This window comes from Hordeum vulgare, chromosome 2H (genome assembly GCF_904849725.1).
Source record: "Hordeum vulgare subsp. vulgare chromosome 2H, MorexV3_pseudomolecules_assembly, whole genome shotgun sequence".
In the NCBI taxonomy this organism is placed as follows: domain Eukaryota; kingdom Viridiplantae; phylum Streptophyta; class Magnoliopsida; order Poales; family Poaceae; genus Hordeum; species Hordeum vulgare.
The window spans coordinates 642,462,197-642,489,292 of record NC_058519.1 but is presented as its reverse complement, the minus strand read 5'-3'; the positions used below and the strand labels follow the sequence as shown (position 1 = coordinate 642,489,292).

Sequence of the window (27,096 nt, the reverse complement as noted above, 5' to 3'; positions counted from 1 at the left end):
TGGTTCACTAAGTCGCAAGCACAAAAAAATCTAATGGCACACCCCCGAGCGGTGCGCCATTGCTATCCAGCCGCAGGCCCTAGACCCCGTCGCCAACCCGCTCCTCCGCATCCCGCACCCGCACGCCGACGCCGCGCCCACCAAGGCCCAGCGCATCGGCCTCCACCCCCCGCCCCCAAACCCTAGCCCCATCCCCAACCCCATTCCCATGGAGGTCGAGGTCAAGCTCCGCCTCTACGGCCCCGACGACCGCGCCCCCTCCCTCGCCGCCGCCGCCACCGCCGCGCTCCGCGTCCGCCTCTACGGCCCCGACGACCGCGCCGTCCTCGCGCTCAAGCGATGCGCGTGCATGGACGCCGGCGTCAGCCGCGTCGAGGAGGTCGAGGAGCCGCTCGACCCCGAGGCCGAGAGGCTGCGCCTCGACGGTGACTCGCAGGCCAGGCACTACCGTGAGGCTAAGGACAAGCTCGGACACGGCAGCCGCTGCCGCCATCGAGCACCTCCAGCGGAATCCTATGCTATTGGATCCAGATGAGATCTCATGTTCTAGATCAACCTTGCACAGATCGGCACCGCCCTTGCCGGCCTGCAGCTCATCACACCAAAGACAAGCTAACAGGTATGATGAAGCTTCCTCCTTCCCGATTAACCACTTCATGTTTTCAGTCATTTGTGATTTGTATGGTGATATGGACAGAATCCATATTCGTTTCTGGAGATGACCCTTTATCTATGCCTACAAGGGGTTTTATAATTATTCAATCGAGCTGTAGAGGTTCGGTGAGTAAAATTTTCCCGTTTGATGTGTGACATCCGCAACTAGCTACTAGATATGTCCATTAGTTGGGTCACTTCTGTCGATCCTTCTTATGGTAATATACTTGTGCTTTTTTGTGCAGGATTATTTGGCGTAGCAAGAATCATAGAGTTCTAGGTCAAATCAAACGATGGACAGGGAAATAGCTGCCTTATGAGCCAACATTTAATACTAAAATAAGGATTTTTGAGAGATCGGATGAGATAGTAACAGAACTGGATGGCTAAGTATATCTCGCAAGTTTCAGAAATCTCTGCCGAAGAAATTGGATACTTCGCTATTGTCGTTTCTGGAAGGCCACTTGTCAGGGTTAGGGGGTAATGATTTTTTCTATTCTTTGTTAGCTATATGACATATTGTTTTTGCACACGAATTTTTTATGTAGTATACATTGCTGCGTCTGAAGTGTCCTGTTTTTAATTTATGAAAAGGAAACTCCATGAAGCGACGTACAACAAGACCCTGGATCTATGTGACCATAAGTTAACAAAGGAAGTGTTTCTATCGAAGGTATGTGGACTTTAGGAGGAAATTTGCAGTACAGCCTAGAGCAAAAATACAAAGGAATACCTTTTCTTTTCTGTGTGCTGGTAAACCATAATCTCTCCTTCTATCTCTTTATCACATGGGAATACCAGGTAGTGTCAATATGGGTACTGCCAGCATGAACGCACGCAAGAAAATGTGCTTATCTTTTCTTTTCTTTCGAGTTTGGAAACTGGCTAGCAGTTTCAGTTTGCAGCGCAAAAAGGCTGATGCCCTACTAAAACTGTCATGATGCTCCGAGAACAATGCTTCCTATTTACAAGGAGCTTTTATGAGCTGGCCTAACGATATGGGTCTTCAGGTTAGATACAGTTATCTACATTTACTTTGCTTTTCTATTGCTGGGTAATCTTCTTATGCCATCATTTTCTCAATATTTTTATGGTGCAGGTATCTGGTCCCGAGCTGATGGAGACAAGATCTGTTGCTGCTTCTGCTTTCGATTGTAAGTGAATCCTTTGATGAGAGTGCTTTTTTTGCTCTCTTGATACTACATCTGATTCACATATTTAATCTATCCTTGTTTGAGAAATTGTTCATGTATGTGCTTCATTGCTCCAGGAAAAACCGGGTGAATCTTTTCAGGACAATAGGCGCTGATTATATTTCATTGTAATGGTCGTTGCCAACACACGTACTATGGTCACGTGCAACTTCTATTTCGCTCCCCACTGGAGACCACCACCCAGATCCATCTCTTCTCAACCATGTTGATGCTCAGGGGAGTTGCTTACATGCGTTCTTGTTGTCGATCCGTGACGGCATGGCCTCCCCATGCCCTCCGTTGAACAGGGGAACGACCCGTGTTCTAGCTGTTTGCTTGGGTTTTTAACTGAGGGAGAAGGGGACGACCGCTGTCGCTCCTTCTCTCGAGCCTTCATCGTGATGAATCTGTGGGAGGAGAGGGGCACGCGCGTGCTGGATCTGCTCCTAGCACCTCAAGCCGCACATCTTCGAGGTGATTGCTTCATCCACATTCAATATCGGTTCTCGTGTTTACTCCTTTTGTGGGTCGATGGATGCATGATACTCTGATCGTAGTAGGTTGTTGTGGTACATATCGCACATTGGCACTCTGAAACTAGCCTGCAGTTTTCTCAAACAAAAATAACGTGACATGCCAGTGAAGAGGACTATAACATTCCAATGGAATAAATTGTAGTTACTTCTTCTTTGCTTCTCAAAGAAAAGGATGTTATATTGACTTGATGTTGTTGTTCTTCGTAGGATGAACAAATGGCACCTTGTAGGATCTTGTTTTTTTTGTGTGATTCCCTCTTAAAGGATATACTTTTTCAGCTTATTTTATCAATTCTTCCGAAGCAAACAATATGTGATGGATAGCTACAGTTATAGCTTCTTTTATGTTATTGTCCTGATCGAGGTGCTTCCAAGGTTAGATATGCCTAGCCTTATGTATATTGGGTACATCAAGCCCTTTTCGGTGCATCATTAAACATTTGCTTTTCATATTTGCTTACTAATATTGTACACATTGGGATGAATGGATCAGCCTCATTCTTTGCTTAAAATAATTAGTCTATGTTTGTTTGTTTAGTAGCATCATTGTTCTACAACCTACCTGTTTGTTGGATAATAACCATCTTTCACAACTCATCCACTTTGCCATTTCTGTTATCTATTTTGGTTGGCTTGTCTTCCCAAAGGTATATCTTCCTGAACGTATGCCAACTGTGCGCTTTATGTATTCACATCCGGGTACAGCTCTCACCAACATAAATGTGGCTATGTTGGAAGATGGTACAGAAACGTTCACGCCGCTCGAAGCTATTTACATGAAGCACTATTATTAGTAGTTAGAGAAACTCGCACTTCCAAGGTTGTCCACCTCCTATATATGATGAATATTTTTCTCGTAGAACTTACTCTAACCGGATGTCAGAATATATATTATCCATGTAACAATCTATTCATTCACATTTTATCAGTTCTCCTTAATTGTTATTTGGTTTTTAGAATTTTACATGTATTTTACATGTTGATCTTACAGGACCATGTCAGTGTCTTCTAGAGATTAAATTCATGTTTAGTTAATGCTTGTGTTGCTGCTTAGATGGTGCAACATTGAAAGTAGCATGGTACAATCTATTCATGTTTAGTTAATGCTTGTGATGGACAGAATGGCCTGTTGAGGAACAGTGCAGTTCCTGTTGAGGATAGTGCTGTTGTTGCAAGTAGCATGGTCCTTACACAACCTGAGGTAGAAGGCAAGGAAGATTTGCAACAGACAAGTAGTGATGATAATTCTGTGAGTCAAAAGCTTTCTGATGGACAGAGTACAAAGGGTACACCACAAGGGCGGAGGCATAAGTTAGATATCGACTTGTAATGTGATGGTAGTTTAGATGATCGATATCGACTTGTAATGTGAAGACAAACTCGCTACTCGCGGTCTCGAGACTTGTAATGTTCTAACTTTGTTCGGTATTTTAAATTCGGAGACTAATATGATGAATTGTATTCGGAGACTAATCTTCTATTGTATTCGATAAATCTGTTGTTTATATGTTGTGCTATCTATATTCTGTGCAATAATATATTTTGTAATCTGTGCAAATATCAGAAAAAATAAAATAAATACCTAATATTCATACTAGTGGCGCATCACTCAGCACACTAGTGCGCCATTAGTAAGCCAGAGCATATGGGTAAATATGGCCCTGGGAGGCATACTAATGGCGCACCATAAGCTATATTAATGGCGCACCAGGATATATACTAATGGCGCACCAGTATCTATACTAATGGCGCACCGTAAGCAATACTAATGGCGCACCGTGAACAATATTAATGGCGCACCGTGAGCAACTAATGGCGCACCGTGAGCAATACTAATGGCGCACTACCTGGTGCGCCATTAGTATACCAGATACTAATGGCGCACTTGTAGTGCGCCATTAGTAAAAAAATCTAATGGCGTGATGCTAGTGGCGCATCCATAGTGCGCCATCAGTAGCAAAAAATGGTGTGCCATTAGAAGGCCTTTTTCTAGTAGCATCATTTTTTTTTCTCAAAATGGATGATCTTAAGGTTTATTGAACAAACAGGAGTTTGCTAAGCAGCTAATTATCATTACATCACACAAAAGTAGAAAACCAGCCTTGGCCCCTAATGATACTAGTAAGATTGTAAGTCTTACTCATGATACATCTCAAACGTATCAATACGTTTTGTTTGATCATGCTATAATGTTATCAATTATAAACACTTTGGGCATAGCATTTATGGGATTTTATTGGAATATCATATTCATCTAGTGCCAGTTTCTGTTTCTGGTGTTTTTTATATTTTTCCAGGAAACTACCATCAAAATATTTTAAAAAATATAGAAAAATATTCAGTTTTATAGATTGGATGAAAAGGACCCATGGATACCTGGACCTATGCCTGGTGGGCTCCACAACCCATAGGCTCCCTAGGGATGGGGTTCCTAAAGGCTATACCCCACCCCAAGGTTGGCCTCTAGTGCCCCTGGCTTATATATATACCCCCATTCTCACCTCTAATTTATCGATCATTTTTATTGAATTTTATTGAACTATCATATTTATCTAGTGTTAGTTTCTGTTTCTAGTGTTTTTATATTTTTCGAGAAACTACCATGAAAAAACCTCGAAAAAACTAGAAAATATAAGTTTTGGAGAATGAACAAGAATGGAGGGCTGGGAACATGGCTAATTTTGCGTCCATACTAGTAGAAAACAGGGTTTTGGTCCTGGCCTGATAAGAGCATTAGTCCTGCTACCTATACGTTCATTCGTGTCGGGGTTTTTATTTTCTTTTTCTCTGGTTCATTAATGTTCACTGCAACCTGTTCGTTCATTCATGTCCATTTAACAAAATTCAAATACATGTTCGACATTCTTTGCAAAGACAATTTCCGAATTTTGTTATCTAAATAAATATTCAATATATTTTAAAAACATAAATAAAGTTTTTTTGAATATTTGAAGATATTTATTTGCACTATGTAAAAGTTTTTGAAATGTCACGAAAATATTTTTGGAACTTGCAAAGAGTTTCTTAATGTGTGATTCATTTTTTATTTCACGAAACATTTTTATGTAATTACAGGAACATTCCTCTAAATTTGCGTAAGCATATTTAGGTACACAAACATTTTTGAATTCTGTATAAACATTTTATTTTTGGAATTTGTGAACAATTTCTTGAAGCACTAACATTTTTTCAGTCTTGAGAACAAGTTTTAAATCGGAGAACAAATTGGAAAGCTTGGACAAATTTTTAAAGCACGAACATTTGTTAAATCTTCAGAACAAATTTTGAAAAAGAGAACAATTTTAAAAAGTCCTGAACAAATTTGAAACAAAGAATGATTTTGAAAAATCCCAAACAAATTTGGAAGAGCGAACAATTTTTTTCAAGAACGAACATTTTTTAAAATCTTGAGAACAAATATTAAAAAATCCTGAAAAAATTCATGAACAAGAACTTTCTTTTCAAATTACTAACAAATTTTGAAAAATGGGCACAAATGTAAAAGTTACAAAACTTCTTGTAAATTCTAGCAAATTTTAAAATGCGAACATTTTTTGAAATTCAGAACAAATTTTGAAAAATGGGAACATATGTGAAATTGAATACTGTTTTGGAAATTTGAACAAATTAAAAAGTGCAAATAGTTTTTTTAAATCACGAACATATGTGAAATTTCATAACTTTTTTCAAATGTTGAACACATTTGGACATGCGGACATTTTTTGGAAATCAGGAACAAATTTTGATACACCGAACAAAATTTGAAAATACAAACAAAATTTGTACAAATTTTGAAAAGAAAGAAATATTTTTTGAAACATGAAAAAAATCGATCGTTTTTGTAAAAATGCAAACAGAGGTTTGAATCTTTTGATCAAGTTTTGAGTTTGTGATTTTTCTAAAACAAAAATAAAAGAAAGAAACAAACAGAAAAAATGCTCATTTTTCAAATCTATTTTTATTGAAATTTCGGAAGTTATTTGGAAAAACGAAAGGAAAACGTGAAAAATTAAAGAAGGAAAAAATAAAAATAAAAATAAATAACGAGAAACAGAAAAAAGACAAAAATGAATAAAAAGCGAGAAAAGCACTAAAAGCAGGGAAAAAACCGGCCGTTTGCACCACTGTAGGTGAGCCGTCCCAATACTCGGCAGCCCTTTGCAGAAACCCCAACTATTCGCCGCAGAGATCGGCTAATAGGGTTTTCCTATTTGGATGGCCTGAGTGTGCGTCACTCAGCTTGCTCTCAGTAGCCTACACGTGTCGCGTCTGGACTCTTTTATGGATTTTAATAGGGTTTTCCATGAAAGGCACGGCCGTAACTCTCGCAGATGAAAAGCAAAGCATTTTTTATTCTTTAATGTCTCTCAAAAACGAAAAAACAATGCATTTTCATTGTTTTTCAATCAATTAGGGCATGATTTTGCTTCCGCGATAGCCACTATTTGCTTCCACGAAAGACACAACGCCAGAATATGCATTTTCTTATATTTTTTTTTCATACGCAAGAGGCACGGTTTTGCTTCCATGTGAGCCGCATGGATTTGATTCCGCGAGAGTCACGGCCTAGCCTCTCAGAAACGAAAAAATGTGTTTTTTGTTTTCGTTTTTCCTTCCGGGAGAGGCACATGTTTACTTGTCGTGAAGGCACAAATTTGCTTCCTCGCGAGGCATAGTCGTGTCTTTTTTGAAAAGGAAAAAAAATGTGCCCCTTGTTAGGTTTTTTGTCCGGTTTATTTTTGTTTTAAAAAGTTCATCAAAATCTAACAATGTGGGATTAGTTTTGAAGATCTCAATGCAAGGAATTCAATGGTTAGAGCGGTTCGAGATTTGGACCTAAGGTTTAAAAGGTAAAATATTTTGAATAAATGGATCTACGAAAATATAGAAAACTATCAGGTTGCCACAAGTGGTCTATATGACATATTCCGGTTGTCGCAACTTGAGAGGATGAAAGCGACCTTTTGCAAAGAGTGATTCTTCATTGTTGATTTCACAGTATGATGCTTACTTCAAGGTGGACGAAAGCCTCACATTCGTCTTAGTCGGCTCATCAAATAGTGATGTTTTGAGAATACGGACGGGTTTTAGAACCATTCTCATGTTTTTCCTTTTTCTGTATTTTTTCTACATTTTCAAACATTTTAGTTATTTTCATTTATTTTCAAACATTATTTTTTTAGAAAAACACATTGAAATTTTTCAGAGGTATGTTTTACTTTTTTTAAATAGACGTTAAACATTCATCTGAATACATGTTACACATATGCGAAATGCACGTTAAACAATTTTTTAATTCATAATAAATTATTTAAACCCATTTTTAATTTTTTGAAAGAATATGACGAACATTTAAAAACGATGCAAACATTGGTTTAGGTGTTAGAATATATTTTTAAAGGCACAAACATTTTTTTTATGCTATAAGAATTTCTTTAAAATTAGTTGATTTTGTTATATTTCACATTTTTTTTAATTTCATAACACTTATGCTGCCACGCACAAACAATTTTATGAATGTTGTGACAATCTTATATTAATCTGTGGTTTGCTTCTTCCGATTTACTTAAACAGTCTTACGAGGTCGTGGCGGTGAGACACCGGCGGTGGCCCGGTTTGCGGCCTAACGGGTCATGATCTAGGGATAAGGGTCAACCAGTTTGGAAACATTCCAAATTTTTTTGTTTATTTCTTGATTTCTAATTACAGTAATTGGATTGTTTGATACTATGTTTTCTGGGATTGCTAGTTATGATGATTTAATTAATTGATACATTATTTATCTTTTGGGGTGCTAATTACTACTATAGTGTTTTGATTGCTAATTACAGTTCTTTAATTGGACCAATGTAGGCCGTCAAATCTAAGATAACGAAGAGTTGATACTCAATGTTTCTGTCACAACTCGCTTATTTAATAGCACAGAAGATGAAGATGGACAATTTATGAATGCGTCGTGGACATCTATGAAAAAGTAGGTTTTTTGAAATGTGATGAAAGTAGAAATAAATGGAAAAAAAACCTCACATACAGATGAAACAAAGGAATGTAGTATTACTGTTCTCAGTCTCGCACCAAGCAAGACATGGACGCGCCCCCAACCGGTGGATGCATTAAGAGGTAACACAATACTCTCTCAATTTTTTTTTTCAAATGAAACACAATGAAAAGGATGGGGGAGGGGGAGGGGAGCAGGGATCACTATTCAATATGTCACTGTGCCGTGCCTATGCTGCATAGCATAGCAACAAGATAGGCCCGATTTCACTTGTATGATCCTTTTGACATAGTTTAAACCGACTGATCCCCGTTTGTAATTTTTTTTGGATCCGATACTTTTCCTACCGCCATCTGATTTTTTTGCAGTAGGCATACCCACCCTCGCCGCAATAGGAGAAGAGTTTGGATCAACGCAAACGACATTATCTGATTCCGTTGACGTGGATAAGTGGCTACCGCCACTCTCACACAGAGTGACAGTAGGGTGTATATGTCTACTGCCACAACAAATGACGGTAGTGTGTTTAGACGGTTAATTCCGTCTCGAGGAAATTAATAGTTTGAAGACCCTATCGCCATCCGCTATGGCCGTAGAAAACCACACCCTACCGCCACTCTTTGTGATGATAGCCATTTATCCACGTCAAAGGGGTCAAATGACACCGTCTGCGTTGACCCGAACCTAACGCTACAAAAAATAACGATAGGGTGTGTATGTCTACCGACACAACGGATGTCGATGGGAAAAAAATCAGATCTAGTTTATTTCCACAAACGAAATCAGGCCGGGCTAAACTATACCAAAAAGTCAAAATAGTAAATTTAGCCACAAGACAGACTAGATCTGTGGCGAGTGAGGAACTTGAGGAGCCAATGCATAGTCGACAGACAGACGAGACATATGAGGGATTGATGGAACCGTTGGTAGTTCGACACGTGGGCGCGTGGCAGGCACACGTCATCTAGGGACAGGCAAGAACAGACGACTCCTGCAACGTCAGCATCACTGCCTGGCCCACAGTGGCGGTGCCCGTGCTGCTCGTTCGACACGTGGGAGCCCTTGCTCCCGTGGCAGGCACACGTCATCTAGGCACAAGCAAGAACAGACGACTCCTGCAACGTCAGCATCATTGCCTGGCCGACAGTGGCGGTGCCCGTGCTGCTCGTTCGGAACGCATGCGTACACTACTGACAAAACATAGCCTAGTGCGCACACTAGTGTGCATGTGAGTGTCACTCGGCACCAGGGCCGGCCGGCAAAATCCCGGGCCTTGTGTCAAACTAAACATTAAAGGTATGTAAAAAAACTAATGGAATATTTCGTTCAACTTGATCAAAGTTGAAATTTTGACATTTCACGAAACTTATACCCCTTATACTTTGAAACTAATGGAATATTTCGTTTGATCTGTGGAGGAGATGACATAGTGTGTTTTATTTTTATTTATAATTCGGTAATTTCACGGGCCTTTCGTGGTGTGATTCTATACTATATGCTAACCAACCTTATATATCTGGAAAAATTTCTACGCCGATGGTTGCATGAGCGTGATAGATATGTTTTTATAGGACGATTGTTGTTGATTGATTTACAAAAAAATTGGTTCTGTCAAAATCGTAAACCAAAGACATTAGGAAGCATAGTGTACTTGTTTAAAGAAATGAACGAGTGAGTCTTGAGAAATTGTTCATCCGGTCAAAATTGGTTGACCCAAGTTTAATTGGAGTCTTGAAGACCTCAAATTGAATGTGAACTCTTTAAAACTAAGGAGTGTAGTGTTATAAAGTATAAATAAAATAATTAAATAAGACAAATTTGAGAAATTATTAAACAAGTCAAAATTGGGTGTCATAATGTCAATTGGAGACCTCAGTTTAATACGGACTCTCCAATTCTAGGGAGATTTTAGTGTTATAGTATATATACATGCTTACAATTTTTTGTAGAATTTGATGCTGCTTTTCGATTTATATTAAGGATTTAGGGTGCAGACAAACTATGCTAATGGTATTGCACTTACCACTAGGACGATGATGAAACTTCTTACCTTCACATTTTTTTATTGCTAATGCTTACAAAATTATGTTAATGCTTTAATTTTTTGTCAAACTATACTAATGGTGTTGTACTAGACACTAATCCGATGATAAACTTGTTGCCTTCACATTTTTATAGATAATACTTATATAATGTTGTTAATGTTTTAGATTTTAGTCAACATATTATAATGATGTTGAATAAATACGAAAATTATTTAACTCATGCTACGAGAGCTAGACACATGTGTTAAGGTTTTAGATTATATACCTAACTTGATGTAGTAAAGACAAGTCAATTTTATTTTGTACATGCGAAATGTTAAGGAGGTGACGACATTTTGTACCATCGACAATTAAAGCTACACTACATTTTCTTTCTGGAAGAAATATATACGAGTTTGCACGTTAGGATTATGGTTGGTGCTGAACAATTTGTTCTAGATTCAAATTAATTACAAACAAAATTTAAATTAGGTTATTTTTTAAAATCAGATGAATTTTAACGGACTGAATGTGGAAACATTGGTTTCAGGCCCGTACATGCACGTGTGGAACTGGTGCAACCATACCCAAAATTCACAAATACCACTAGTATTAGTACTAAATCCAAAAGTTAAATACTAATGAGACATTAAATTGTACCGAGCAGCTCTAAAACCAACCCGCATTGAAGCCCACGCCCCAACACATGTCTCTCCATCCCATGGCTTTCTCTCATGTTACATCCTCATGGGAGAACTCTCAAAGAAAGAAACACATAATTTTCCACATTCTCTTCGCTACCTTCCTCGAGTCACCCACGACAAACCGAATACCCCCGAATTCAATTTCAACTCCCATACTCCTCGTGTCCCTCTAATACTGATGGATTTCCAAATATCCCAAGAGTACAGTTCATCATATACTGGCAATGAACGCAAGTTTGTTTGGCTATAAACAATGTATTTTATAACTTGTTCTATTTTTTGATCCATTCAATAATCTTGTTGGAAAATCAAAAGACTACAGTTGTGTTGTGCTGATTAGTGTGGTGCAATCGCAATAATAAATGAAAATTATCTCCCAGATTGATAATAAAAATATATTTCAATTGGCTTTATCATACATGGGCCCTAAATTTTGATTTTGCTCTAAGCTCTTGAGTTTTTGGGTACATCTCTAATTATTATTTTCATGAGTTCAAAATTTGTATGTACAATATTTTTAAACCTTGTGTATGACTACATGTCTTGCACCGAATTATTTGCATTGGTTATATTATAGCATCATTAAAATTCATGATCTCTTTTCCAAATATCTTCACAACGTTATATTAAGGGTGAGCGAAATAGTACAGGCATACAAGCTTCTAGTTTAAGGGCATGTTTGATTGATCGATAAACCATGACAGACAACAAATTATGAAAATCTAACTGAATCAATACTGGTGGCAAAGACTCTTTTCTTGCATACTATCATTGTGTCCAAAAAATGTTTGGAAATATCTCTTATTAGTGCAAAGTATGACATGGGTTTTGGTTGTCCATGGTATATGTTACTCCCTCCATTTATGAAAGAAGTCCTATAATGTTTTGTTTGAAGGCAAAGATTGTATAACTTTGATCATGTTTATAGGAAAAACCATCAACAACTACAATACTTAATATATATAATAGGAAAATATATTTTGTATGTTTATAATGACATTAATTTCGCATCATGGTTCGTGATTCTTTTTTTACAAGATTGATAAAAGACCATTTGACTTCACACAACAAAGAAGGAGGAGGATATTTTTTTAGCAAAAGCCCCCCCCCCCCCCCACACACACACACATTTCTTGAAACAGTAAGTTATGTTTACCTTACAACCATCAAACTAAACTATAGACAATAGACCAAGGAACCAAAGGATGTACGACATCAATACAACTGAGGCCTTGGGTAGAAAGGGTAATGTGGCCACATCAAGTAGCAAAACCAAATATTGATTACGCTGCCACTTGCAACTGACCATCTGAATAGACTCAAGACTACAATGATGTAACACATAGTTTAGACTACATAAAAACTAATAACCCGCGTAAAAAATATGACAACAAAGGAAAACTGAATAAAAATAAAGCTAAGAAACCCCATCAATGATACTACAAGCTTGAAGATGAACCACTTCAGTGGAACAATCAACTCCGGAGTGATCCCTGACTTAGCCACCAGTGAGTCTGAGCACTCCAGTCCGACATCCCTTTGAAGCATCGAACACTTCACTTGCTACTTGCTCTCTACATGTCCCTTCGACCTTTCTTCTTTATCTATAAAATGGACCAGGATTGGATGAGACAGTAAATTTTATGGAGAATCACAAAATGGATCAATTATCCTTTTGCATTCAGAACATATTCCTACAAGTACAAATAGACCAATAACAGTGCAGAAATACACACGCACACGCAACTTCAATATTTTTCCTTGCCAATTTGAGCAATCCAAGTATAGAATAAGATTAGAATATCCACATGTATATATTTCAATTTGATTTTAAGTTCCAACAAGCTCTACAAGAACATTCCTACAAGACAATGTAAATACAACCGAGCCACATTCTCATCATTTCCACGAAGGACACATTTAGGTTTGCCATTACATCCCGTCTTAACCATATCATCCTGAGTGAGCACACTATTAAGAACAACTAGATCATGGGTGGCGCGTGTTGCGGCGCCCGTCCCTTTTGGCGATATAATGTTATGATATTTCATAATGTACAGATACTTGATCAATCTTTTCTATTGCACAAGATGAGATCTTCACTTCTTTTTCTTGTTCTTGGCTCATACTACATGCCACTTATAGTTGCATTAGTCCTCTTGTTGACATATGTTATCTGATAACAGATGAAGGATACGAGTGGCAAGTTTACAATAAGTGAAAAAATCAAACAACTCAAGTTATAATCTCTCAACATAAATGGCTGTGTGTTGTGTTTTACAAATTTGAACATTCTCAGAAGGGCCGAGATAAAAAAAATATAGTTACAACATATAAATAAGTAGTTACAATAAAGGACCTTAATAATGCCACCACATATTAAGTCACATGTCAATACAACTTTGAAGACCGAAATCATGAAATAATTCTTACAATAAAGTAGCAACACGCCATATAAAAGAAAAGCACATCTCGAACTTTTGATCATCGTAAAAAAATTGTCATTCAACAGATAAGGGAAAATGAAAATTCCATTGAAATGAAGCAAAGGAAACACTGAAGTTTTCATTCCGTACATGTTAGACCATTAATTAGTAGCCGCATCAATGGTAGAGAGTTAAAACGGAAGTTTGCCCTACCAACTTGTTCTTTTAATGAATGATTAAATCTCTATCTTTTTTGAAGACTTCATAAAATGAATAATGTGTGTCTTCCTTGCAATTTATGAATAGTGGATAGCACTACATAAGAATGGTTTTGTTTTTATGCAAGGATTTGGGGTTTCATAGAAGATCAGAGAGAAATCCATGATTCTGGATTTTATTTACTTCTGCTAATATAACCATAATTGGTATGTAAAGAAAATATGCAAAATAAAAACAACCGAAAGGGAATGAAAGAATAACAAGATTAGCAAAGTATGAGATGTCAATGCGAGAGAAGAAATACTTTGTTGCCACTCTAGCGTAGTATCTAAGAAGAAGAACATTGTCCCAAACCTAAAAGAAAATATATAAAAAAAATTCAGAACAACTGTACGAGCAGAAATCTGAGGCTTGTATGAGGACCCTCAGTTTCTTGCGCTAGGGCAATGAGATAATTTCCTAAATGCACCACAAGATAAACAATATATCAGAAGCACTAAAACCAGTAGAATTAATGTATGTTTGGATGTTCCCATAAAAAAACATAAACAACTACACATATACACACATACATGATAAATGGGCATTTCAATTGTGAACGTTAATTAACTCTGTTATAGCTCATATCTAAAGCAAAGGAACTTGAACCACAGCAACACAAGCAAGATCATTGACTAAACAGCTCACTCCCAACCCCGGTGCATCCAACTGTAGGTTAATAAAGAATACATTTATCTTTTCTGTACACAAGTATCCATCCAGCACAAAATATAACCTCTCAGGGCAACTGTTTATGTCTGGAATATTTTAAATAATGTCAATATTTTTTGCTTTTCATGATCGAACCTTATAGTGTCAGTCTACATCTACATAGTTCATGGATACCTCAATATCATTTCAAGAATATTAACAGAAAATATACATGTACATTAACATCTATAGGGGAGCATACCTCTATATCATTTCAAGTATATTAATAGAAAATAGCTGCCAACTGGATTACAATTTTTTTTAATGGATAAACTGAATTGGTCATTTATTTACAAAACTAGTAGAGGATGTCCATATAGAATATGACAAATAGAGTTGCCGATGTGAGCTCCGATGGCACAATATGGAAATGCAGAACATCTAAAGTCATCAGGTTGTTTCTTGACTAACAGACTGCCATTTCTCACATATCATTTTTTGGTGAGAGTTCCATTCAACAAAAGATTAGAGAAGGCTTACCTATATGCTGGATGTGCACTACTCAGTTTATGTTGATAGGGAAAAACAATTGTGCATGCATGGCGGATTACACAAATCAAATAGATAATATCAATGGTGAATCTTGGTAGGAAGGGCACTAACTAGTCAAGTAGCCATGGATGAACTACGGGTAGGGACATTGCAATTGAAGTGAATTGTTATACATGTAGAATATCTTCAGTCTAAGTAAAAAATGATGGTAGGTGAAATAACATTGAGATCACATCTGCCAAGGTAATATGACGCTCAATCAAGTCAATCTCTCCAACGTCTCGTATATTTCTAAACTGAATGATCCAACTATAAGAAGTGAACAATTGTGGTAAGATTCACACGAAGTTCGTTCTAGTATGAAGATTGATGGCATCGGGTGCATGATTGTTCTATGCATTCCATCAAACACATGAAACGCACATGGCTGAGGAAACCAAAGCCTGAATAGTTTAAAGGAAACAAGCAAAATGTTGACTTAATAAAAGATGTTGATTTAACCAGGAAGATTGCCGCCAATACCCTGCTTGCCATCGGGAAGTCCTTTTTGTCGCTTGCCTTTGGTCGCTCGTTGGGCGAATGGAACACCAATGAAAAATTTCCATGCAAAAGAGTTATGTGTAAAACCTTGTTCTTGCGAAGCAAAAGTAAATCGTAATCAACAAGTTGTTGAAGTGCTTAAAGAAGAACGACGAAATAAACTGGAGATTGAGCCTCAAAATCGAATCCATGAGAAAATTGTGGTACCTAAGAGACTGCGGATATCATCATGGTGGATGGACCGAGCCTCGCAATAGTCACCCTGCCACTAGACACCGTCGAGATAAAATTGAGCATGACAAACCACATCCTTTTCCCCCCTACATTCCAACGCTTTAAGCCACTATGAAAACATTCTTGCATCATGGATCCCCAATAACAAGTGGCGATGTTTTCGGGGAGGCTCTCGTGGTGCTCGAGACATACATAGAGTGACGTGTTAGTACTTGGACTCCCTACCCGCGCCACCAGGAACATATGCTAACAATTTGATTAAAAAAACAATATATTAGCCCCAAAAAAGCAAGGCATAGAAGGTGAAGAGAAGTTTTATGAAGGAGAGGAGATTGTTGGTTGCCATGAAATAGATAGCCGAGCCGATGAAGACGGTCCAGTAGCGGCTGAGGTAGGCGTTGATGATGACGTCGCCGTACCAGTTGGTGACATTGTTGGACGCCTTCATCATCCCCGGGTGCAGCTCCTGAGTCAGAGCAGGTAGAGAAACAGGTTGGACACGATCAATCATTTAGTATGCCATCCGCTTGAACATCTCGTACACTGCATGCCATGCATACAATCATACGTTGGTTGGTAATGAAAAACAAAAGCAGTTATGTGTGTGACATGCATTGGTTGGTTAGTAATTGATACCTAAGATGAAGGAGCTGGCAGTTTGGCCGCTCCGAGTGGACCGGTGCATGGGGTTGCCTTAGAGATCAACCGACCTCGAGTGGTAGTGGTTGGAGTGGCAGTGTCGGCGGCGGCACAGCTTCACCGGAGCACTTTTGCCCGAACGAGCAGCCATGGCGCAGTCATAATCGCCTGCGGCGGCGGATCCCCTTTCCCTCGCCCTCGCGTCGAGCGAATCAGTGTGGCGACGACCAACACATCCCATCCTTTTCTTCCCCTTCAGTGTTGTATTGCAGTGACAGACAAGGCCGAGAAAGAAGACAAGACACGGTTGATGGCGCCAGGTGTTTTTAGATTATAAATATGTGTGAAAATTTCAAAAAAAAGCAAACCTGTGTGACATCATATAACTTCCATACCGGTCTTCCCATGATGGGCCTGAGGAGCTTGGTGGAAGAGCATGGGAGCAATTCGGTGGCGGGTTGAGAAGACTCCTATTGGGGTGAGGCGGGGATTGTGGCATGAAACTCAAACCGTCCGTCATGCTCGCATCAAACTTTGGTGCTGAAGAGCACGCAACGCGATGTGGAGAGGACCGGTTGGAAGTGAGCTCGGGGAGGGGATTAGGATCCCCATGGTGTAGAAAAAGGGAGATTATCCACCGGAGCTAATGATGCGTGGGGCGGGGCGGGGCGGCGACGTGCTAGGTTTACCGGTGGGAGATAATGAGCAAATGTCGCTGAGGAGAACCCTGGGGCGACGGCGGCGCTTGGAATAGGGAGGAGCGTGGAGCTCGACCATGGTGTCCACGGGCAGCAGCGCCGCGCCGGAGGCGTCAGCGCCATCGTTGGTGTCGGGCTATGGAGGAGATGGGGTGTGTGGCGGCGCAGCGTGAGATGCGGCATTCACGGTTGGATCTCATCGCCGCCCGCTCGCGCCGCCTGCCCGCATCCTCCCCCGATTTGTTCGTCTATCGAGTAGTTTTTTTACGGAAACGGGAGCGCAGCGACTTGGACCGTGGTTGTTAGATAAATGGGCTGTTTTAAGCGGCCCAGTTTACCAGAGGCCTTCGTTTTGGCCCCTGGAGCAGCAGCCCATAGGACAGTTGGGCCAGATTTAACACAGTGCCAGACAGATTATGGTATAGAAGAGATGTGATGGCCAGAAATGGCCAGATCACGAAAATTGTCCTCCGAAAACGCAAATCGCTGTGAGAGCAAGGATTAGGTGTGGTTATACATAAATTTTTTGATCTTTAGAGGAATTTTTACCTTCCATAGAAATTTGAAGGAGAAGTGTAAATTATTCACAATTAGTTTATTTAACATCGCATTTACCATCAATTGTATTGGTAGAATCCTTTTACTCTGTGAATTCAATCTCAGCACACAAGTTTTTTATCTCAACCATTGAGTTAAAGTATCTCCCCACAAGGTCCTTCTAAATTCAGGCATATCCTTCTTTCTTCATCTAACCTAATATTTTTAGTAAAACATATAGCCTATAACCTAGGGTAGTACTGGTTAAAGGGTTTATCATCCACCCACATATTCTCGAACAATCTGATGTTTTTGCCATTTCCTTCTTTCTTCTTAACATATTTCGAGAACAAGTCCATCACAGATAGTAGACCAGTACAAAAATGAGAATCTCCAACCTTATGTCTAACACCAGAGAGACAATCATTTTTAACATATTTGTTTAACATAATTTTTTGCCATAGACCTTCCTTAGTTTCCAATTTCCAAAGCCAATTTAGCAAGGAGGGTCTTCTTCATGAGCTCTAGACTGAAGATACCAAACTGTCCTTGCTTCTTAGGCTGACAAATCACATCCCATTTAACTAAAGGAAAACCCTTTTTTTATCCTTATTACCCCCTTTCCGTGTAATTATGGCCCTAAAATAATCAGCTCTTTCTAACATCCAAATAGACAGAGTAGAAAGACATAATAAACATGGGAGGACTGCCGAGCCAGCCTCCCTGCCATGCTTAGCATTTTACCTTGCGAGCACGCACACCTCTTCTCAATCTTATCTTCATAAGTTTTCCAATCTTTTTTCCTAATTCTAATCTCTTCCTAATAATAAAGCACGAAGTGTTTCTGTCGTCCGTTATGGCATTTTTACAGAAAAGTCCCTCTGTTTATCACAATTCAACCCGCGGTCCAGTAAATAAGTGGAAAAAACGTTTCGATCTGTGGACGCGTTTGACAAAAAAACACCCGAGTCGAGCGACTGCGCCTCCCACCCCATCTGGATCCGCCGTCGGCCCGCATCCTGCGTCGCGCCGTCCTCCCCGCACACCGGCATGCCTACTCTCCGTCGCACCCTCCTCCCCGCGTCGTTCGAGTCCTCCGCGCTCGGTTCGCCGGCGCCGAGGCCCAGGCCACCGCACTCCGAGTCCGTGCCGGCCGGCTCGAGCGTGCGTTCTTCGAGTCGTACACGCACGATTTGCCGGTGCCGAGGCCTAGGCCGTCGCAGTCCGGGCCCACGTCGGCCGGATCGAGATCGCGCCACAGACCACGACGGGCTCCTCAACACGATCCTTGCCGCCACGGGCAACGACCGGGAGGAGGAAGAAGACGCGGAGACGGGCAGCGTCGGATACGGCCGAGGGTTCCAAGCAAGATGGCTAGCTCCAGCGGGGTCTCTCCATGGCGAAGATGGTGCTGCACCTGTGAGAAAAACAGAGGTGAAGGGAGAGATAGAAAGCCGATGGGACAAGCCCATGTGCTACATCGACACATTTGATGCATAGCAGCAACCGTAAGTTCCTCTCCCTTCTCTGATTAGTATTACGATCCCATTATTATTTGACTCAGAGCAGCCATCAAAACTTCCTCTTTTTATGCACAACGACCACCAAAATCAGCTTTCTCTCCCTAATTGATTGTGAGCTACAGAATTACATGTATTTGTGTTCCTTGCTAATGTGATGGGATTGATTCATGAATTAGCAAAATATTTCTCGTGAGATGTACTAATATACAAATTTGATGTCTACAGTGTCCTTCACGATATTCTTAAATGGATTTTGTTTCTTATTATACCATGGGGAAAGTGCATAAATCTGGAAAACAGACAAATGTACAAACACGTTTTGCTTGCTGCTAGTCTCACAATTTGTAGGATTTGTAATTGTTTAAAATTTACAGCATTTGGTTTCGGTCTTGGTTTTGTTCCTTGATTAGTTGATTTCATCCCATGCATATGATGCCATCAATCTGGTTGCTTTGACAACACCAAGATCTGGTTGCTTTGACAGCCCTGAGAGTGGGGGCTGAAACTGCCTCTTGTACTGTATTATGGATTCTGGAAGCACAATGTCTACGTCACCGGTGACATCAGAGACTATATATAGATCACATGTTGTTTCTTCTGGAAGGACTTGTTAATATATATGCTACGATGACATCTCACTCAGATAATTGTTGCAGCGGACCAATTATTTCCCCTGGATGTCGTCTTCTAGATGCCCAGACCAATGTCTTTTTTGGGGGTAATTCAAACCACTTTTACTGATCAATATTTTTTTTATCAAAATACAAAACTTTATGTGTTAAGAAAGAGAGTAAACCATATTTACATCAAAAAGGTGTTCAATGGATCTGAATAAAAAATATGTTCAACACGCTTGGAACTCGTCCTAAGTTCTAGATCTTGTGCCATGGGTGATTGGGAACATCGGGATCACTACTGCTCCTATCATAAATATTCAGATTTGGAGGGGATCAACATCATGGTTTACATTCAGAAACTCCTAGCACTACATTAGTTGACAAAGCTGGTAAGAGTACAGTGGGAGATCAAACACCCAAATCTCCCTCTTTTGATCGGTAATATCTCATCTGAACATCAAACAATGCTGAGCATGATCGCACAACACTTCACATTTAGGTTATGATCCATATACCACACAGAAAAAAGCACCCGATTCTGAACATAGACAAAATATTACTTATAAGACTTATATAAAGACCAATAAATGGATTTTGTTTCTTATTATACCATGGGGAAAGTGCATAAATCTGGAAAATAGGCAAATGAAAAGAGTTTATACTGCAGATTATATAAAAAATACATGTATAACTCTTTAAATTTAATCAGTGCTGAGTAAGTGCTCCCGTCTTCTTTTTGGTTAGGGGTTGACTATAGAGACTTACATTTTTCTTCCTGCATACCACTTGGCTGAATAATAAAAATAATACATCTGCTACAGGCTACAACCTGCATCCCCAATTCCCCATCATGGAGTAGCAGCTTCTAAAAATTCTGAATTCATAAGCGTTTCATAAGATAAATGTTTCTCATTTCAAATTAAGTATCTTCCATGAAGTTAGTTTATAGCCCAGACTATATAAGTAAATCAATTGCATGCAAGGCTGCAATTCTATGCTAAGGTGCTGTCAATTCCTTAGTTGGTATTCTGTAGCTAAGTTTTATTCATAGCAACCCTGTGAACCAACCTGGATGGCTTATATGAGCTTTTAGGCATACATAGACAATATTATTTGCTTATGGTTTACTCTGATCATGGACTGTTGTGGAAAAATCTGTTATAGCCTTGCCAGGCCTCACAACGGGTGCGGAACTATAAAATTCTGCTGCTAATCTGATGGACCAACTCGATTTGATGCATGCATAGAGTTGAAGGTTTCAGTCAAATAGTGTTGCATGCGTAGAGTTGATGCTCTCTTCCAGTTTTTAATGGGTTTGGTGGTGGGTTTTTTCTGTTATGGTTGAAGTGCACATGGTATTACTGATACACACATGAATTGGAAGGACTTCAATTTGTGAAGGGTGATTAGTAATATATATAGTTGAGAATCTATTTGGGCTAATTATAATTATGTTGTTACTGCAGGAAGAAGAACATCCAGCAAACCGTTCAATATCACCACATAGAGCAGAAGTAAGTTGACTGCTTGAAACCCCAGCACATGCTTGTTCCTCTTTGTTAACCGGCTATATAAAATACTAGCTGTTGAAATACTTGAATTATGTTACCAATTTCCTGGATCGATGCATTTGTGGATGTTGCTTCGTGTAACCTTTGCCAATTACAATGGATTCCTCCACCAGAATTTTAAGACATTTTCTTCTTTCATGGAAGGCTGAATTCACCGATCAATTTTCGGATGTTTTCTTTCTTTCTTCTCGATAACATGTTGTTTGATTTCTACTATGATTCTTGTACAGTTGTACTATGAATTTTTTTTTTCTCTTGATAAATTAAAGTGTGTGCAATTTTTGGGCAGTATGCTGAATTTTATGTTTTACGATTAATTCAGTAACCAAGAAATACTTAGTGATTTAGCTACTACAATGAGTTGCTTTTGCTTTCAGTACGTTCAATGCGAACACGTTTTTATAGAAATGAACATACCCACTGGAAGAAGACGAGTACCTACCAGCATAGTGTCAAACTACTAAATTTGTCACTGACAAGCTTTACATATGAAACAAGAAAAAATAAACCATCATTGTCAGAAGAGTATCCCATCCCAGAAAGTATGTATTACTGTAAAACTTATATACTACAAAAAAATAACTGAAAACAAAGAACTATTCAAGATGGCATCTGATTTTTTGTTCTTTTACTTGATGGGTAGCCATCTCACAACTTTATCAACCAGCAACATTCACGGAATCACGAGTGTACAGAGGTAGATAGATAGTTATCAGTACATAGCAAATTTTGGTCCTATTTTTCCATGGTACAGACCTGATATTCAAAATATTCAAATCCTTCTTTTCTTTCTCGAGTTGAAATATCCTTTATCAATGTTATCATTTTTAAAATTATAATAATAAAAAGTGATAGCCCAATGAGGTCTTGCAAAAGAAGGAAATAAGGGAACAGACATTACCAGTAAAAGAAAGGTTCCAACACAGAAGCATGCACCCATTGATTGACTCAAATACGTGAGATCCGTTCCAGCCTGAGGACAGTAAGATAACCATCAGATATTGGGGGAAAAACATCAGACATTTCAGCAAATCCTCCAGCCAATGCTAGATTCTCAACATTGATCTTATAAACTTAGCAGAATAGGCCCTTTGATTGTTATAATTGTCACTGTAATATCATAGCAAGTCAAGATGGTTACCGCATTAATTATCAGACTGCTCATGGCCTATTGTCAGGTGGGTATGTTAGGATCAGTCAAATGAAGTATACTACCAACTTACCAGTAATGCTCCTTCAAGGCTGTGCACTCAACATTATTACCACTCAATAAAAATGATGATTATTATTAAAAAAGTAATCCAATTTTTATGTAAGCATTACATTATATTTTAAAACTTAAAAAAACTCCTTCCATCCAGAAATAGATGTCTTACATTTAACATTATACTTGACATTTATTAAAATTAATGCCGCATAATGACAAAACAAATAGGTTCTACACTTTTTTCTAGCCCGGTGCAACGCGCGGGCATTTGTACTAGTTTTATTAAAAGGTATGCCCAAATATTTCATAGGTAATGATCCACCCTGACCGGTAAAGATCTCTCTACCGACAACCTCCCGAAAAAGAACATTTCACTTTTGAGAAAGTTGAATTTTTAAGCCTGGCATTTGGTCAAAAGCACAAGTATGAATTTCAGGAGGAGGAGTATGTCTGTTGAGTTTAAAATTTTAGTAGATTATAGTAGTGTAGTACTACACGTGTAGGATATGAACCGTGTAGGTAGAGGAAGGACTAGAGTCTGCAGGGTGTGCTGGCTAGCTCGTCCTTGAGGAACATTGTAGTAGTAGCACGTTGGCAGTGGGCCCTACTCCGATCCCCGCTAGCCGAAATATCATACTCTACTAGTATTAAAAATATTGTTTTTCTCCTAAAAAGCATTCTCTTTTCGTTTCGCTTTTGGGTGAGAAAATTTAAAAAAAAAGTAAAGTTGCAGCGTACGTGCTACGTGTGCACCATGGATGGATGGAGGAGAGGAGACGGCGTGGCTATAAAGAGAGAACAACACATCAATCTATCGACCAAATATCTCTCTGCTACCTTGCATTGCCTGCCTGCCTGCCTAGAGCTACATTTGATTTGCTTCCATTCCATTCCATCCACTCAACTCAAGGAACATCTACTATTTGACTTGCTAGCTTCATTGGGTAGGAAGGATAGCATCGTGGATGGAGGAGCTGTGGAAGGGCATGTCGCTGTGCTCCACCCCGGTCGCGCTACAGCCGTACCACCACCTCCACTCCCCAGCCGCCGCTCCCTACCGCGGCGCCGGCTACCACCAGGACTACCTCGCTGGCGCGGTTCCACAGCCACCCCGCACGCCGCCCCACCACACGGCGCTCACCCTCGAGTTCACCTGCCTAGGAGGAACCGGCGCTGCCAACTCGGCCACCAGCTCCGGCGACGACCCAGCCGGCTGCCACTTTGTCTTCTCCGCGTCTGGAGGCGGCAGCAGGAGAGCCACCGCCGTGCAGCCGGCGGTGGCCGGCGACCGGCGGCAGCGTCGGATGATCAAGAACCGGGAGTCGGCGGCGCGGTCGCGGGCGCGGAAGCAGGCCTACAACAACGAGATGGAGGCGGAGCTGGCGCAGCTCCGCCGGGAGAACAGGATGCTCATCCAGCGCGAGCAGGACCTCATCAACGTATGTACATACACATTAACTAGTTGCTATACAAGTTTCATTACCTGGTATACAAGTTTCATTAACTAGTTGCTATACAAGTTTCATTACCTGCTAGCTACTAGGATCAATCGACGAGCTCGCTGAAAATGCTGGGTGGTTAAATGTTGGCATGCAGGATCGTTTGGCGAGGGCGGCGCAGATAGCCGTCCCCGACTGCAGCAGCAGCAGCAGTAGCAGGAGGAGTACCCTCCAGCAGAAGCAGCAGCAGCAGCAGCAGAGGTGCCGCTCCGCCCCTCCACCATGAATCCATGATCGCCGGCTGTCGACTGTAGCAGCAGCTTCATTCTACTTACAATGGATTGATTGTCCAAGCTAGCTAACTTGCTAGCTAGATGGCTTATTTAGCACTGGACGACACGTTAAAGAACTATGTATATATATGTATGTATGTATCGAATCTTGCAAAGTAAGCAAGTATGTAGCTCGACGATGGATGGATGTGAAGCTAGTTAATTAGAGTAGTACTAGTATATAAATGTATAATAGGTGTGCGGCAGTGGCACCTTAGAGCTCCAATGCATTTTTCACATAATAGATGAGTCTCTCTTCTTAAAATATACTCCCTTCGTCTGAAAATACTTATCATAAAAATAAATGTATCCAAATATATTTTAATTCGAGATACATTTATTTTTATTTATTTATACGACAAATAATTTCAGACGGAGGGAGTATTGTAAGAGATGAATGGGTCAACTTCATCCTGAGCGTTTGGGTACCCTAACCCGCTACCCGAACCTGAACCGAATCGAATTATATACTCAAACTGTCAATACGGGTATCGGATTAGGGTCCGGGTATTTTGGTTATTTCGGTTCGGGTATTACCCGACAGTTTGAGTATATAATTCGGACATCCTACTTGAGTGCGGACTCGGGTGTACGTGGCTTGGCCTGGTCTGGCAAGAAGATATTGTCTATAAGATTAAGCTACCTAGCTTTTAAGAGGTCACATTCAATAAAGGTCTTCAATTAAAATTGAATCATCCTATTTTGACCGGATCAATAATTTCTCAAAGATCTTTCATTCAATGCCCTATTTGGAACGAATAAACAATTTCTCAAAGATCTTCCATTCAATTCTTTTGTACAATGCATTATACTTTTAAACTTTAATGCCTCGCAATTGATTGAGGTATTCAATTTAGAATTGAGTCATCTGATTTTGATGGGTAAACAATTTATCAGGCTCTCCCATTCAATTTTCTAATTCACTATGTTCTCTAATTTTGAAGCTCATTCATTCAATTGAGGTATTCAAGCTTGGATTTGGTTTACGATTTTGACCAAGCCAACGACTTTTCGAATCAATCAACAGCAACCGACCTATAAACACACATCAATCCAGCGCACCCTCCCACCATTTGAAAAAGATGCGCCATCATGTGGTATTGTAGCACCAATATAGTACATGAAACCACCAACACAAATTTGCCCCACATAATTATAGCTTGGTTAGTGGATAACACATAATTACACCACAAAATACCCACCAAATCATCGCATTAAAAATAAAATCAAAACACACTATATCGTCTCCCCCACCCGTTAAAATAAAATCATCGGTTCCAAAATATAAGGGGTATTAGTTTTTCTGGAAAGTCAAATTTCTTTAACTTTGACCAAGTTCACAACAAAAATATGGACATCCAGAATATTATACAAAACAAGTATTAAAATTCATTTAATTTAAATCTAAAATTACCTATTTGATATTATCGATTTAAATGTATTTTCCTATAATTTTGATCAAATTTAAAAAAAATCAAAAAAAGTAGTACATCTTATATTTTGGAGCAAAGTGATTTCTTTTAAGATACCCAATAACACCAATGACGCAACAGAGCGCACCCGTCAAATTAAATACTTCATCAGTTCCAAAATATAATGGGTATTAATATTTTTTTGGTAAGTCTAGTTTATTTAACTTTGATCAAGTTCACTGGAAAAATATGAACATCCACAATATTAAAATAAATAAATATGGAAATTCATTTCATGGTACTGAAAATACCAATTTGATATTATGAATTCTGATATATTTTTCTTTAAATTTGATCAAATTTAAAATGTTTGACTTTTCAAAAAATACACCTTTTATTTTAAAAACAGAGTGCTTATTTTTTTAAGAAAGTCAATAATACAAACGGCGTAGCAAAACACGCTTAACTCTTCTAGTCCTAGATGAATGCCAAATGCATGCATGAATCTATGATAAAACGGATTTTCTTTAGGCCACGTACCAAGATGGGGAACCAAGATGGCCTACTTGCTTTACACTATGTCGTCCTAGCAGCAAGATGTGGATGTGGAATCCGATGGTGTGCCTACGGCTATGTAGTACTATGTCCCCACAGCACTGCGCCACCACACATGCAGCAGACATTTTCTCGATACTCATCCTTTTTCACTGTCAATCTCGTCAACGACAGTATCTATGCAACATATATGTGCCTGGCTTGCATTTTTATGGACAAGCATGCGTGCTATCAACTGGGGTTATCTACGTAGCTACATGAGGCGGAGTACACGATCCCACCCCCGCCCCCACCTAAGTCTATCCAGTCCACACAGAAAAATTATAACCTAAATCATATCCATGGATTAACCGATCATCAATCTTTTGATGATAGACACGCGCGTGCTATAGATGAAAACGACTAACTAACAACGTACCAGCTGGGTCATATCCATGGATTATGTAACTGATCGATCCTCTCTGGTGTTCCTAATTTGATAGCAGTTGAGATGAAAACGACCACCTGACAGATGGAAATGTAGCTAGGGGCCGTCGGATGTGATGCCCCAAACCAAAAGGACCAAATGGAGTATAAGAGCATCTCCAACGGCAGCGTAAAAAATCCGCGCCAAATAATTTTTTAGCGTGCCACTGTAGCAGTTTTGCAGCGCGGGGACCGAAGCATCTCCAACAGACACGCGCTAGTGCGGCGCCCAATCCGCGCCGATCCAGCGGTCCCATCTGCAGCCGCTCAGAGTTTGGTGCGCGCGCAAGCCGGCGCACCAAATATGCTGCGCGCGATAGCGTTTTTAAGC

At 39.7% G+C, this 27,096-nt stretch overlaps 1 protein-coding gene across 1 annotated transcript; it reads left to right on the top strand.

The window, feature by feature from the left end:
* The first annotated feature begins 23,394 nt into the window (after positions 1-23,394).
* On the top strand, positions 23,395-24,596 carry LOC123428252 (bZIP transcription factor 27-like). The gene is made up of 2 exons (XM_045112442.1): positions 23,395-24,001; positions 24,159-24,596. The coding sequence occupies exons 1-2, from the start codon at positions 23,528-23,530 to the stop codon at positions 24,285-24,287; spliced, it is 603 nt and encodes a 200-aa protein (XP_044968377.1). The 5' UTR covers positions 23,395-23,527; the 3' UTR covers positions 24,288-24,596.
* The last annotated feature ends 2,500 nt before the right edge of the window (positions 24,597-27,096 follow it).

What these genes read in the sequence shown, in the direction of transcription:
- LOC123428252 (XM_045112442.1), top strand. Translation starts at nt 23,528, where the DNA reads ATGGAGGAGCTGTGGAAGGGCATGTCGCTGTGCTCCACCCCGGTCGCG. An exon ending in GCGAGCAGGACCTCATCAAC is followed by an intron (nt 24,002 to 24,158) that starts GTATGTACATAC and finishes GTTGGCATGCAG; the next exon opens with GATCGTTTGGCGAGGGCGGC.